The sequence below is a fragment of the Crocuta crocuta genome, unplaced genomic scaffold (assembly GCF_008692635.1).
Source record: "Crocuta crocuta isolate KB4526 unplaced genomic scaffold, BGI_CrCroc_1.0 scaffold38, whole genome shotgun sequence".
In the NCBI taxonomy this organism is placed as follows: domain Eukaryota; kingdom Metazoa; phylum Chordata; class Mammalia; order Carnivora; family Hyaenidae; genus Crocuta; species Crocuta crocuta.
In genome coordinates, this window is record NW_027532605.1 from 2,692,965 (window position 1) to 2,707,343 (window position 14,379).

Below are 14,379 nucleotides of genomic sequence, written 5' to 3' on the forward strand. Positions count from 1 at the left end.
CTTTGTATCAGAGATTCTGCTTGGGATGGGAATAGCCTGGTAGGTCCCTGACGCCAAATTCTCTCTTTAGTAGAAAATAAGCCGAGATGCTCTACTGAGTGGGGAAATACTCAAAAAGGATATTACTGAAGAAGCTCACATCATTACCCATGTCTACCACCAGCTGAGAGGTGATAATAAATGCAACCTTGAAAATGTGGAGTGCTGCTCTAGTTGTCATGAAGACCATGACACTGTGCATGTTTGCACAGGCTAGTCTTCCTGGTGGGTGTAAACATGTAGGGCTGCCAAATTAACTAACTTGCATAGCCCCAAAATCCAACTTGAGATGCTGATGTATAAAGGACAGTTTATTGTGGTATGAAGGTCAAGGGCAAGTGAAGGAATTGCTTCAAAAAAACTTTATTCAGGGCGCCATTTGCACGCCATAAACCATCTTTTCATCAAACAAATCTGAGTTGCACACACAGCGCTAAACACTAAAGTCTTTTATTGTGAGCCACGAAATCAAAAACAAGTGCTTCATTATAGAACACTTGAGACACATTCCTCAATTGTTTTTTTAAGTTCATTGTTCGAAATGTTCATTTACAGTAGCAGTTCCAGTTAAAAAGTAAAGCATTCCCTTAAAAGATAATACATGCCCACAGCAGACATTTCTTCCATTTCCTGCACTGGGGCCTAGTTCCAAATACCATCAAATAAAGGGTCAGATTCTAATCACAGATGCAAGCTAGAGCATTCCACAGTGCTTCTCCTTTATATCACAGCATTCTTAAAATAAGCAAATACAGAAATGTATGTATATCACCCTCACTTAAAAGCAAAAGACAAAGTAAACAAAAAGCCAAATAAAATGAAGATACAGCACTTCCTATAATAGCTTCTTTATTCGTCAAGGTACCGATGGGGAAGAAAGATCGGTAACAATGGAATAGATGTTACAGCCTTTGCTTTTCACAAGCTGAAGTATCTTCATTAGTCTTATTTCACTATCTGGGGGAAAAAGATGCCTGATATCTCCTTGAAATAAAATGGGAAGGAAGGATTGGGTTCAGGAAATAAAGACAACAGGCAAGGTTCCGTCAGGTTCTGTCCCTCCACATTGGGGGGCATCCGACTCACCCCCAAAGCAGCTCTGCTTTAATCCCTGTTAAGTCTTGACCCTCTATGACTTTGAACAAAGAGCTGAACCAAACTAATCTTCTAGACCAAAGATTTTAATCAGAGGTGGTTCTGACCCTTCCCTGCCAGGTGACATTTGGTAATGTCTAGAGACACTTTCAATGGCAACAACTGGGAGCAGAGATGATCCTGGCACTTGGGGGGTAGAGGCCAGGGATGCGGTTGAACATCTTCCAGTGAATGCACAGGACAGCACGCGTAGGAAATCCAGTCCAAAATGAGGTTGAGAAACCCTATTCTATCCCAACAACTGTATTAAGTGACAACGAAGATGGGGCTTACAATATAAAGCAACATTAAGGGCTTGCCATCAATAGGGAAAGACTGATTTACTATCTCTAAAACAAAGAATGGTTTATACCTATAATTTATGCCAACCGCCATGGCATTAGGGGCTCACCGCTGCCTTTTTCTGATGGCCGTATGGGCTATACGTATGTGTATTTTTATGTTGAAGTCCTAACCCTCAGTGGGATGGTATTTGGAGCTGGGGCCTTTGAGAAGTAATTAGGGTTAGATGAGGTCAAGTGTCAGCCAGGGTCCCTGCCCCCAACCACCACACACAAAGAAGAGGTCATGTGAGCACAAAGCAATAGCTGGTGACTGCCTGTAAGCCAAGAGCTCTACTTTGCCAGCACCTTGATCTTGGCCTTCTGAGCTTCTTGAAGTTTAGATAAATTCCTGTTGCTTAAGCCACCCAGCCTTTGGCATTTTGTTATGAAAGCCCAACCTGACTAGCATAGATGACCAACCATAGAATCTGAACTCTAGAATCAGGTTTAGACTTTCTGTGACCCTGAAAAAAATTGTCCTTTACCTGTTTCTCTGGCCGGGTCTTTCTAACAAAAGAAATAAGCATTTGCACGTGGGATCCTGAATGATAAAACAGTGCTGCACTCACACTGCTCTTTCTTACAAAATCCTAGGCATCAAATCAAATGCAAACATCAGTTCATTATTTTTAAGCAAAATTAAAGCGATTCAAATAAAAACAGGAAAGGAAAAAAAGCAACTGTAAGTGGAAAAGCTCCTTTTCGACGAGTAAATGGTTTCCCCCTTCAAGCACCCGAAGGCAGGAGTTCTTAGGACACAGCTCATTTGCTTGGCAGGTCTGGGCCTGAATCTCTTCCTTCCTCTTCCCCCACAGCCCACCTCCCAGGCCACCAGGTGCCCGAAGCGCCCTGCAGACTGGATCGACTGGATCCACGTCACGCTGCCCCAGTGCACACAGGAAATCCTACCTTCCAGGACTGGGTTGGACTGTAAAAGCTGTTCTTTGACTTGGTTCACCTCTGCTCCTTTTCCACAAACTGCCGCTACATAGGACATAACAAGCTTGCTGGCCTCTGTGGATAAAACAGACCATATTCATAAATTAAGCAGAAATCTGTAAATAATTTATGTAGGAAGGAAATTAGGGTAGATGATCCACTAATAATATTTCCAAGTGACCTTATACCAGGAGTAAATAATGTTTGGGAAATTTTTAAAAATATGTGTGCTTCTCACCAGTCAGAATGGCTGAAATTAACAACACAGGAAACAATAGGTGCTGGTGAGGATGCAGAGAAAGAAGAACCCCCTTACACTGTTGGTGGGAATGGAAATTGGTGCAGCCACTCTGGAAAAAGTATGGCAGTCCCTTAAAAAGATAAAAATAGAACTATCCTATGATCCAATTGCAACTACTAGGTATTTATCCAAAGGATATAAAAATATTGATTTGAAGGGATACAGGCACCCCGATGTTTATAGAAGCATTATCAGCAAGAGCCAAATTATGGAAACAGCCCAAATGTCCATCAACTGATGAATGAATATATTATTCAGCCATAAAAATGAATGAAATCTTGCCATTTGCAACAACGTGGATGGAGCTAGAGAGAATAATGCTAAGCAAAATAAGCCAGTCAGAGAAAGACAAATACCATATGATGTCACTCATATGTGGAATTTAAGAAACAAAACAAAGGACCATAGGGGGAAATAAGAGAGAGGAAAACCAAGAAATAGACTCTTAACTATAGATAACAAACTGATGGTTATCAGAGGGAAGGATGGGGGATGGGTAGAATGAGTGATGGGGATTAAGGAGAGCACTTGTTATGAGCACTGGGTGTTGTATGGAAGTGTTGAATCCTTGTATTGTACTCCTGACCCTAACATTACACTGCATGGTAACACTGATTTTAAATAAAAACAAAAAATGTAAAAAAGTAAAAAATAATAAAATATTTATGCTTTCTATTCAATGACATGTCATTTATTCGGATATAACAGGAACTGTGCTTAAAGGTTATCACGAGGATGAAGAAACTTTGCTCAGTAATACAGCCAACAACATGTCAGAACTATTTTCTTAAAGCAATCATTTATACATGATGACTGTATCATACAGAGATGATTCAACCCAAAAATTACTTGGTAACCTGCGTCACTTTACAAAATTATTTTTAATGTTTAAAAGAACTGTTCTCCTCAAAAATATTTTCCAAATCAGACTAGTTTGCTCACAACTAGACTAAATTAATTACTCTTCTGGGGCACCTGGGTGGCTCAGTTGGTTAAGCGTCTGACTTCGGCTCAGGTCATGATCTCATGGTTCATGGGTTCGAGCCCCGTGTCAGACTTTGTGCTGACAGCTCAGAGCTGGGAGCCTGCTTCGGATTTTATGTCTCCCTCTCTCTCTGACCCTCCCCTACTCACACTGTCTCCATCTCTCAGAAATAAATAAAACATTAAAAAAATCTTTTTAAATATAATTACTCTTCAAATCAATTAAAAAACTAACCAGCTAGGGGTGCCTGGGTGGCTCAATTGGTTAAGAGTCTGACTCTTAGTTTCAGCTCAGGTCGTGATCTCACAATTTGTGGGATGGAGCCCATGTCGGGCTCTGCACTGACAGTGCAGCGACTGCTTAGGATTCTCTCCCTCCCTCCCTGTCTCTCTCTCTCTCTCTCTTTCTCTCTCTCTCTCTCTCTGTCTACCCCTCTTCCATTTGTGCTCCCTCTCTCTCTTAAAAATAAATAAGCATTAAAAAAACTAAGCAGCTAAAGTAAGGATTTGGTAACAAAAGAAAGATAGCTTTTTCAGGGCACAGTTGTATTCATAGATTTCACTTATAATTCTGAAAGGTAAACTGCTAAAAGAAGCCGGCCAGCTTAGGTACACAAAGAATCCTTAGCTCAAAGGTGGACTAGATTTGTTTTTGGTGGTTTTATCCTTCAGTGTCTATCAGCCTGTGGGCCCTCCCAACATCTGTCTCCCAGAACCTGATCTTTTTAATACTGCGTTTCAAGGAATATTAATAGATACTCTGGGGAAATGAGGTCCAAAGTCAACTGAATTTGGAGTCACGGTGAATTACAGGAAGTGCAATAGGTTTCTTTTTAAAAGGCTTATCAGAGGGATCACGTGCACTGTGGAATGCTGGAGAAGGTCCTGAATGCTACATTTTCCAAACTGGTTTGCCATGGAATCTGTTTCTCACTGAGCTGTCCTCACTCTGATTTTCCATATCCAAGGTCTGGAAATGGCTCAACTATTAATTGTGAGAAGAATTCAACACACACCCTCATTTGGGCAGGTGAGGTTAGGAGACTAATCACCCAAATCTTGCCTTCTCTACAGTCTGTGCACTGGGGCCACTGTCTAAGAGCAGGAAGCCTTCCTCAGGTGTGAGTGACGATATCTAGGCCCACAGGCGTGTAAGGGGGCAAGTGTCAACACTGACATTTCTCACACAGAGACATGAAGGTGGCTTCCAGTCCCACCCCCCACCACGAAGTAAAAAATAAACAAGTGGAATGCCACCTTGAGCACACTGCCCAACACTTGCTTTAGGGTTTTAGAGCATCCCCAAAGCACTGACTGACAGAGCCACTGAGCACCAAGAATCTACACGGGTCACATGAAGCTCTCTGCCTGCTTGTGGTGCGTGAGCAAGTAGTTAAACGATCTTGTGGAAGACGACATGGGAGGCTGGGGACCTCTGTGAAGGCTGGAGTTACGTCTTCCTCCAATTTGTTTTCTGGGTAAAGAAAATGGGTCCAAATAGATTCTCCGGTGGTCTGTGATGACTGTGTAAAGTTCCCGAACTACATTTCCCACTGTTCTCAGGGTTTAAGTATCTAAAAGTCAGTGAACTATACATGGACAAGGAGTTCACGTGCTATCACATGCCATCTGACTTCCTGGTGCCACAATTCCCTCCGACCATCAGTCCAAACCAGAATTCCTCTGGTCCCATCAGGATATGTTCTTTCAGGCTCTCTGGCTTTCAAGTTCAGGCGATATTGCCCTCCCAATAAATTCCTTACATCCTGTGCTAACTGGTCTCCAACTCAGGGCCACCTCTCCTGAATTACTGACGCATCCCAGCCTCTGAAGCAACTCACCTCCAGGCTTGCTTTCTCATCATTCTGCTTTCTCAGTGTTACCTTTGTTCCCCATCCTCATCTATACCCTCACATAGGTTATTACATTCTTTCTTGGCAATTTCTGGCCTACCTTTCGACTCAGTATACTATTAGGCTAAAAGCATTCACAGGCGCAAAAACGGTCTCGATAGTGGCAAGTACACTTAGACACACACATATATAAACATACTATTAGGCTAAAAGCATTCACAGGCGCAAAAACGGTCTCGATAGTGGCAAGTACACTTAGACACACACATATATAAACACATATTAGATGAAAAGCTAAGTTTCCTTTTAGGTAAACTGACAATAAATATTAAAAGTCCAGGCTAAGCTGTTTTGTTTATTCCAGTGATTATGGAGCTCACTGCAGCCAACCTCAAACTTCAGGTACATGACCGCACCAAGTTCTCTAGAAACTCTGTTCTCGTCCAGGATGGACTCTAAGGGACAAAATGTTGGGGGGTGAGGGAGGGGTGTGTGCAGGGTGCCAGAGCAGGAATCAACCAAGAATCAAAACTTTCTTGTGGGCTATTGTAATTGACTTGGCCTCTCAGAGATTTTTTTTTAATGGCTAGTATGAAACAGAATCAAGTTTTCTCAGAGTCCAATCTGTTAAAAAAAATGGTACAAGATGCAGATCTTTTGGAATATGAATTGGACTTACATTATCTGGTTGTTAAATTCCATATAAACCCACAATATCTACTGAGATATAAAGATGAGTTAACTTCATTGAAACTCAGAATTACTTTTATTAACTTTAAAATCTATGTAAGTAAATCAAATATAATTTTTAAATACTGTTCAAGGATACTTATTCCTACGATGGTAAAAAAGTTTATGTATTCAATTCTTCACTATCTTCAGGAAATCTAATACTGGGCTCATTTTAATAATTTCTGGAAGCCAGGATTAAGAGTAATTTTCTTTAAACAGTCTCATGATCTGAAAGAGAGAACACTTATAATCATTTCTTCTGACATAATACTTGCTCTTTAACTTAAGTAGTTCTAGAGAAATAAGTAGAACAGTAAGGAGAAGTTGCAAGCTCCAACATCATTTAGAAGACTGTTCTCATAATATTTCTCCATGCTGGAAACAGGAAATAAGAGTTATCTCTTAAAGCTTTCTGCTTCATTTCCTTTTGGCCCCTCTGTGCCAAAGTTCAAAGAAATTTATATCTTCATTCACGTATTTAGATATTTATCCAAATCAAAACTTGATGCAATAGCCTCTATGAATGAAATATATTTCTAAAAGTCAAGAATTATCATCTTCTGCATTTCAAAGTCTAGTTTTTGAGTTACACTGACTGTTACGGAAATCAACTAACGATGACCTTGGCAATCACAGCATAAAATTATAAGCATTTCCCAAAGAAATGCTTCTGAACAGACTGTGGTTACTTTAATCCAGCAATCATACTCTCAATGACAATGCCTTTCATGTACCTGTAAAAATATAAAACGATTCTATTTGAGACAAAAAGCTGTATTCTTCACGTGTACTCAAAATTCTGAAAAGCACTGTATTTTAGTCAAGAACACTGGCATTTAAAATTGGCAAAATGTAACAGCATTTGCTTAGAATCCATTCTCAGCTCATCATTTTCTTTCACTCATAGATACTTCTCATATATAAATTTATGTACATATATATGTTTGAATATAACTTGAATCCTAAAATTCATCAACAGTCAGACAAAAAATACTGAGTCTTCAAAGTAAAAGTTTCTTCTCACCAAAAAATGGCAGAACATCTAGGGTTTAACAGATACTCTGCACTAATAGGAAAATGGCTTAAAACAAAATGCTTCTAAATCAGAGTATGTAGATCAGAATTCATTTCAACAAAGAATGTAAAGGGGTTACAGAAGATAGTTTGTGATTCTGGGCATTTTAAACTCCTGATAAGAAATACATGATAACTAGTTTACCTCTGTATTCTCTGGTACCTTGCAAGAGGTTGTGAACAATATATATTATATGTTATTCGGCAATTATTACACAATCATATAATTATATAGCAATATTTTTATGGAAGAAAGCATTGTGAAGTAATAGTAGGTGAATGAGAAAGGAAATACAAACATTTCAATGAAAGACATTTGTACCAAAAGGACAGGAAGATATCAAAATTGGTGCATATTAACTGAGCAATCCGCCCATGGACTCAGTCACTGTATCCTGAAAAAAAAAAGTATGGGGGTGCCTGGGTGGCTCAGTTGGTTAAGTGCCTGAATTCACCTCAGGTCATGATCTCAGTCTCACCGGTTTGAGCCCCGCGTCAGGCTCTGTGCCATTAGCTCAGAGCCTGGAGCCTGCTTTGGATTCTGTGTCTCCCTCTCTCTCTGCCCTTCCCCCACTCATTTTTAATCTGTCTCCCTGTCTCTCTTTTTCTCAAAAATAAATAAATATTAAAAAATTTTTTCTTTCATAGTTTATTGTCAAGTAGGTTTCCATATAATACCAGTGGCTCATCCCAACAAGTGCCCTACTCCATGCCCATCACCCCCCTTCCCCTCTCTCCCACCCCCATTAGCCCTCAGTTTGTTCTCAGTATCCAAGAGAAAAAAAAGAAAATTAAATTAAATATGAATATAAGCAAGGCTCATTCTGGGTTTTCTTCACAGAATTTCTCCTAAGGTTTCCCAGGAGTTAACAGGTATCCATGTATTCATTCATTGTACATGCAACACCATCCGTGTCACATACAGATCACGTAACACATACATATATCATAGAGCAAACAGAGAGAACCACACATTTACCCACACACATGAATTGACAGATCTATCTGCTCCTATACCTCTCGATCTCCTCGGCCAGGATACCCAAGTTCTTCTAGGGACTGAGCTTACATAGGTCTGATGGTCCAGGGACCTCATGAGTAAGACTACCTAAGCGAGTAAGGCCACCCCGGTGTACAATGGAACAAGGACTCTGCAGCACGGAGGAACACGCTTCTTAGCAGTGTTGTGCAAGAGCCCAGCTGCAGCATGTCCAAACTAACCAGACACGCAGTCTCAAAGTGTTCCAATCGCGGGACGAAAAGCACGGGCCTTGCAGTGAGAAACGCAGCCTTTACTCTAAAAGGAGTCATGATGGGTGGCGTTTTTATTGAAATTCAACAATGTATACAAGTGGCTTTGCTTCTTAAAGTTGGCCACAAGATCTCTGGTAATTCGTATAAAACATGCGGATCAAGAGAGGCCTTTCTCACATGGGGAAGGAACAAAACAGAAGCTCGCTCTTATCGAGGGTTTCTGTTTGCTTAGCTATTCTGCTATGTCGATGTGACATCTCTGTAAAGAGATGCAAAGTAGTACAAGGTCATTTGGGGTTCAGAACCAAAGGTCTTAATGAGCAAGACAGGCTTTATAACTTCTTTAGCAGATGGCCGGAGAGTTCCTAGAAACTGATGTAACTGTAAAGTTCGAAACCAAATAATTTATAATGTTTTCTCATGTCAGGATCATCTTCTTAGGCCCACAGACTCATTCTGATGTCTTTGAAAAAACGTAGTTACAATTTTTCCTTCATGTTCTGCCTCGCTGCCCCCATCAGTGCTTGAATGATTCTCCATAAACTATTTGTATTCACGGTAGTGAATTCTGAGTTCACTGCCTAGAAATACTTGGGCACTTTTACGAAGCATGATGAATTTTTTATTTAGCACAGCAGTAATGAATTAAATAGGACCCCAAAGGACTCAGAGTTCATGCTTCTCCCTGAGTGCCCACATTATATAATCATGCGGCATAAGAGTGTCTCCAATGCTTAAGGCCAATAACATCATCATCTGTCAAGGGGGTTTACAACCTCGTTAAATTAATTACTTCTTATAAAATAAGCCCTCTGATACTGCAGGGTAGTTCTGTATAAGCTGTCAAATAAAGATTCTTACTGAAAACAGACACTATGTATAAAGCACATGGCACATTCTGGGGCCTCAATACATATTAGGTCTCTTCTTTCATTTAATTAATAACAAAATTTTTAATGACTATGTGTACTCAGAAACCATTTTAGTGGATGAGATAATGTGACATTTCAAAAATGGCCTGGTGTCCCTCTTCCCCACATAACTAAACCCCTCTCCAAATTCCTCACACTACCATGCTGTAATCTCTAGATTGTTTTCCATCATTTCACTTTCCCGGAAGTAATCTCCATGAAAGAGACATTAATCAACACGCAAATTCTATACTGGAATGTACAGTCTAACGACAACTAAAACCAAAATAAAAACTGAAGCAATTTTTGTGCCACTGCTTTCAAAATGAAAGTAGAAAAAAAATGGAATAAGTAAGCAAAGCACGATATGTCCCTGGGGAGACAGGTAGGAGATGCTGCTGGGAACTAGAAATGAAAAGGAAGAGCTTGTTAGTAGCTACCAAAGAGCATAGTTGAGTGGATATTTAAAAACAGCAACTCTCGGTCACCTGGGTGGCTCAGTCGGTGAAGCGTCCAACTCTTGGTTTCAGCTCAGGTCACAATCTCATGGCTTCATGGGTTCAAGCCCACAACAGGCTCTGTGCTGACAGTATGGAGCCTGCTTAAGATTCTCTCTCTGTCCCTTTCTCTGCCCCTCCCCCACTTGCACTGTCTCTTTCTCAAAATAAATAAACTTTAAAAAAATGAAAAGAAAAGAAAAGAAAAGAAAAGAAAAGAAAAGAAAAAAGAAAAGAAAAGAAAAGAAAAGAAAGATCTGTTGTTTAGGCCATCCCGTCTACGGTATGTTGTTAATGCAGGCTTATTGACTAAGAAAAGTGGGGACTCTAGAGCTATATATACTACTTGTGTTCAAAATCCCATCTCTGCCACTTACTCACTGGGAAGTTTGGGCAACTTGGTTAACCTTTGTGTGGCTTAATTTCCCCATGATAAAAACGGGGGTAAGAAGAATACTTCTCTATGTAATGCACTAAAGCACAATGTCGCTACTTAGGTAGGGCAGCTACTGTTATTACCCTATGGCATGGCAAGTGGTTCTATGGAAGGGAATAGAATCAGAATTTGTCAGTTTCACAGGAGGCTGTAACAATGGTCTAAAATTTATAAAAATAAATGAAAGATTCTATAAGTAAGCTTAAAATAACTTTGTTGGACAATACTAGACTGAGCATATCTGACCTAACGGAAGCTGACCTCCAAAACCCTACAATATCTTGCCTCACAGAAAGACTGGTAAAACTCCATACATCTGCTATATTAACAGAAGCCAGGTGCCCACAGCAAGAGAGGTAACAGTTCCACCATAATCCAGACCAAACTTGAAGTATTTATTCTGTTCATTTCTCTTCTTGGGATGTAATTTTATGAGGCATACTGACAAACTGAGATCATTCCAGAATAGTAGGACCATGATAGTAAGGGTTTTGAAAACGAGATCTGATCCTTCTATCATATGCTCTTATAAGTGCCCTGTACTCCTTCACTACACTTAACACTTTATATATAAACTACACATATGCATGCATACATACAATATGGGTATATGTGTATATATAATACACATACTTGTGTACATGCATATATAACACAGCACCATTGTCTATCTCCTCCACTAGATTACAAATCTGATAAGGACAAGGATGGTGTCTGGCTCACCAATGTGTCACTAGTATTTAGTACAATATTTTTCATTTTATTAGTATTCCTATAAGGTACTCGAAAATTATTTCCTGGATGAATGAATAAATGAATATGCATCACATAGGAAGTTTTTGAAGGCCAGGGTTATTTAGACCTAGCAAGCTATGATAGATGACTTCAAATAACTGAATGACTATCCCATTGAAAAGAAAGTACACTGGGGTGCCTGGGTATGGCTCAGTCAGTGGAGCATCCGACTTCAGCTTACGTCATGAACTCTGCATTCATGAGTTCGAGCCCCACGTCGGCTCTGTGCTGACAGCTCGGAGCCCGGAGCCTGCTTCGGATTCTGTGTCTCCCTCTCTCTGTCCCTCCTCTGCTCACACTCAGTCTCTCTCAAAAATAAACATTAAAAAAAATTTTTTAATAAAAAAATTTTTAAGAAAGGAAAGGAAGTACACTAATTTGGGAAGGTTCCAAACTGCAGAATTAAGACCACTAAGTAGAAGCAGAATTCAACTCTAGGTAAGATCTTGTAAAAGCTGAAACTATATGACAAATTTAGCAGGCTGCTTTATAAAGCAGCGAGCTCTCAGGGTGGCTCAGTCGGTTAAGCGTCCGACTTCAGCTCAGGTCATGATCTCATGGTTTGTGGGTTCAAGCCCCATGGCAGGCTCTGTGCTGACAGTTGGAGCCTGGAGCCTGCTTCAGATTCTGTGTCTCCTCTCTCTGCCCATCTCCTGCTTGTGCTCTGCCTCTCTCTCAAAAATAAATAATAAAAAAAAAATAATAAAACAAAACAAACCAGTGAGCCCTCTATCACTACAAAACAAGGGAGTTTGGGGGTGCCTGGGTGGCACAGCTGGCTAAGTGTCTGACTTCGGCTTGGGTCATAATCTCGCAGTTCATGAGTTTGAGCCCCGCATGGGGCTCTGTACTGCCAGTGCAGAGCCTGCTTCAAATGTTCTGTCTCCCTCTCTCTCTGCCCCTCCCCTGCTTGTACATATGTGCTTGCTCCTCTCTCTCGAAGTTAAATAAACATTTAAAAACATTAAAAAACAAAACAAGGGAGCTTGCAGTTCTATGGGAAGGACCCTACAGTAGGCGGTCTACACCTATGATCCTTTCTACCTACATGAGACTGCGCTGTTACCTGACACTCTCACATGCAGTCTTTTCCTATTTCTGCCCCGCCAGAGCCTAGAACCTTGCAAAGAAAGTGTGTCCTTGCTGTGTTTCTAAAGGGCTCCAGGAAGTTGGATACACTTATCTACACTGGGGGCAGGGAGGGGGTACTCCTAAAGGCAGTGGAGGAAGGGACAGGTGCAAAAGGAAAAGCCGTTTCAGAGCAGAGAGTGAGATGTTAGAGGCACAAATCTTAGGAGGGGCTTATGAACAAAATATCCATTTCAGGATGGCTGAAATATCCATGGGCAACTTTCTTCTCTTAATATTCAGAGACTCGAAGTACGCTAATGTGTCACTTAATAGCCAAGCAAAGCTGAAACACTGAAATCCCATTCTGGCAAACTAGTAGAATCGTCAGAATCGTGTGTATAAAACTAGAACATTTTACAGATAAAATGGTTGTGAAAATACCATCTCCCTCAGCGCTCTCCTCTTCCAGGGACTTAGCAGTTCCATCAGAGAAGTTCACTGCCAACAGCAGTTTCGACTTGCCCCAGTGTCGACTCAGCACAGCTCTTCTGAACCTTTACCAGGTAACTGGGCATCATGTGTGAGATCACTTTTCACTCAAGAGCATCCATCATAAAACTGATTTATTAAAAGCACACGAAAAACAGCATCATCTCTCTACTCGAGGGTTTATTTTATGGAAAGGTGCCAGCCCATCTAACAACATACAGAAAAATCTTGGGGCGCCTGCGTGGCTCAGTTGGGTTGAGCATCAGACTTCGGCTCAGGGCATGATTGTGAGTTTGAGCTCGGTTCGTGAGTTCAAGTCCCACATTGGGCTTTGCACCGACAATGCAGAGCCTGATGTGGATTCTCTGTCTCCCTCTCTCTGCCCCTCCCCAGCTGATGCTTTCGCACGCTCTCTCTCCCTCTCCCTCTCAAAAATAAATATTTAAATAAAGAAACAAATATAAAAATATATAGAAATATCTCAATTCTTTAGGCTTCAAAGACTTTAGAGTGAAATTAAGCATCTTTCGGGAGCTTTTCCTCCTCACTCTTTAGCAAAGATAAGATGTGCCCACGGTTTCCCAAAACCCTGACAAATTGCCATTCCTCAGAGGAGTGGAAAAAAGGGCTTCCAAGGAAAGGCAAAAGAACCTCGAAGCACTCAGACTGTACCAGAAAATCCAGAATCCAGAAAGAGACTCCCATATTGCTTGAAATGTTTTTGACAGGTACCTGTTTCTTCATGGGAGAAAGTCCTTCCCAGAGCACATTCCATGATCCACACCAGCAGCCTCCCACAAAGGGGCGGTCACAGTGGCTCGGTGCAGCTGCATGCTCATGAGGCTCCCCCTGCCCACTTTGCTACAGCATCAGCTGTGCAGCATTCACCTTCTAGAGAGGAGAAGGGAAGGCTCTCCGGGGCCCGCCTTACCTGTTTTTCCTGCTCCGCTCTCCCCGGTAATGAGAATACACTGGTCTTTATCTTGATCTCTTAGGGATCTGTATGCTTCATCGGACAGGGCAAAGCTGCGGGGGAGAATGGGAGAGAAGTCCTTAAAATTCACATTATTAGTGTGTTTATGAGATGTAACTACAGACTCTTTAAAGGACACTGATATGCCACAGATGGGAAGATGAGACATCAGATTTATATCCTTCAGATTCTTAAAGGAAATAAATAAACTCATCCATCCTTGTGACCCATGTCTCCCTTTTCCTTCAATCCTCTAGTAAACAAAATGGTGCCGACTAAATGAAGATATGCTTTGTTTAACCCACGTGTGATACTTCTGGTTCATTTTATTAAAATCTTGACAATTCAGAGGACCAAGGAGAAAATGCCACATCACACGTCCAACGCTGGATGATGGGGTGGTTTTCAGGGCGCTACACTGGAATTTCAAAGCCGTGAGAAGAAATTTTTTAGAAAGTTAGAAAAAAACGCTATCAAATGCCAAATGGCTGATATTACCATCATGGAGCTAAACACAGAACTGCTGCCTTCACAAACAGACAACAAACTGTAA

General features: G+C 41.0%; 1 protein-coding gene across 3 annotated transcripts in view; it reads right to left on the reverse strand.

Moving 5' to 3' along the window:
• Positions 1-14,379, reverse strand: part of MYO1B (myosin IB) — a 181,168-nt gene that overhangs the window by 81,814 nt on the left and 84,975 nt on the right. For all 3 annotated transcript variants that reach the window (XM_077780198.1, XM_077780197.1, XM_077780196.1), the window contains exons 4-5: positions 13,785-13,879; positions 2,427-2,531 (exon numbers count right to left, since the gene is read on the reverse strand). In XM_077780198.1, coding sequence (XP_077636324.1) covers positions 2,427-2,531; positions 13,785-13,879 — 200 coding nt within the window. The remainder of the gene's footprint in view (positions 1-2,426; positions 2,532-13,784; positions 13,880-14,379) is intronic.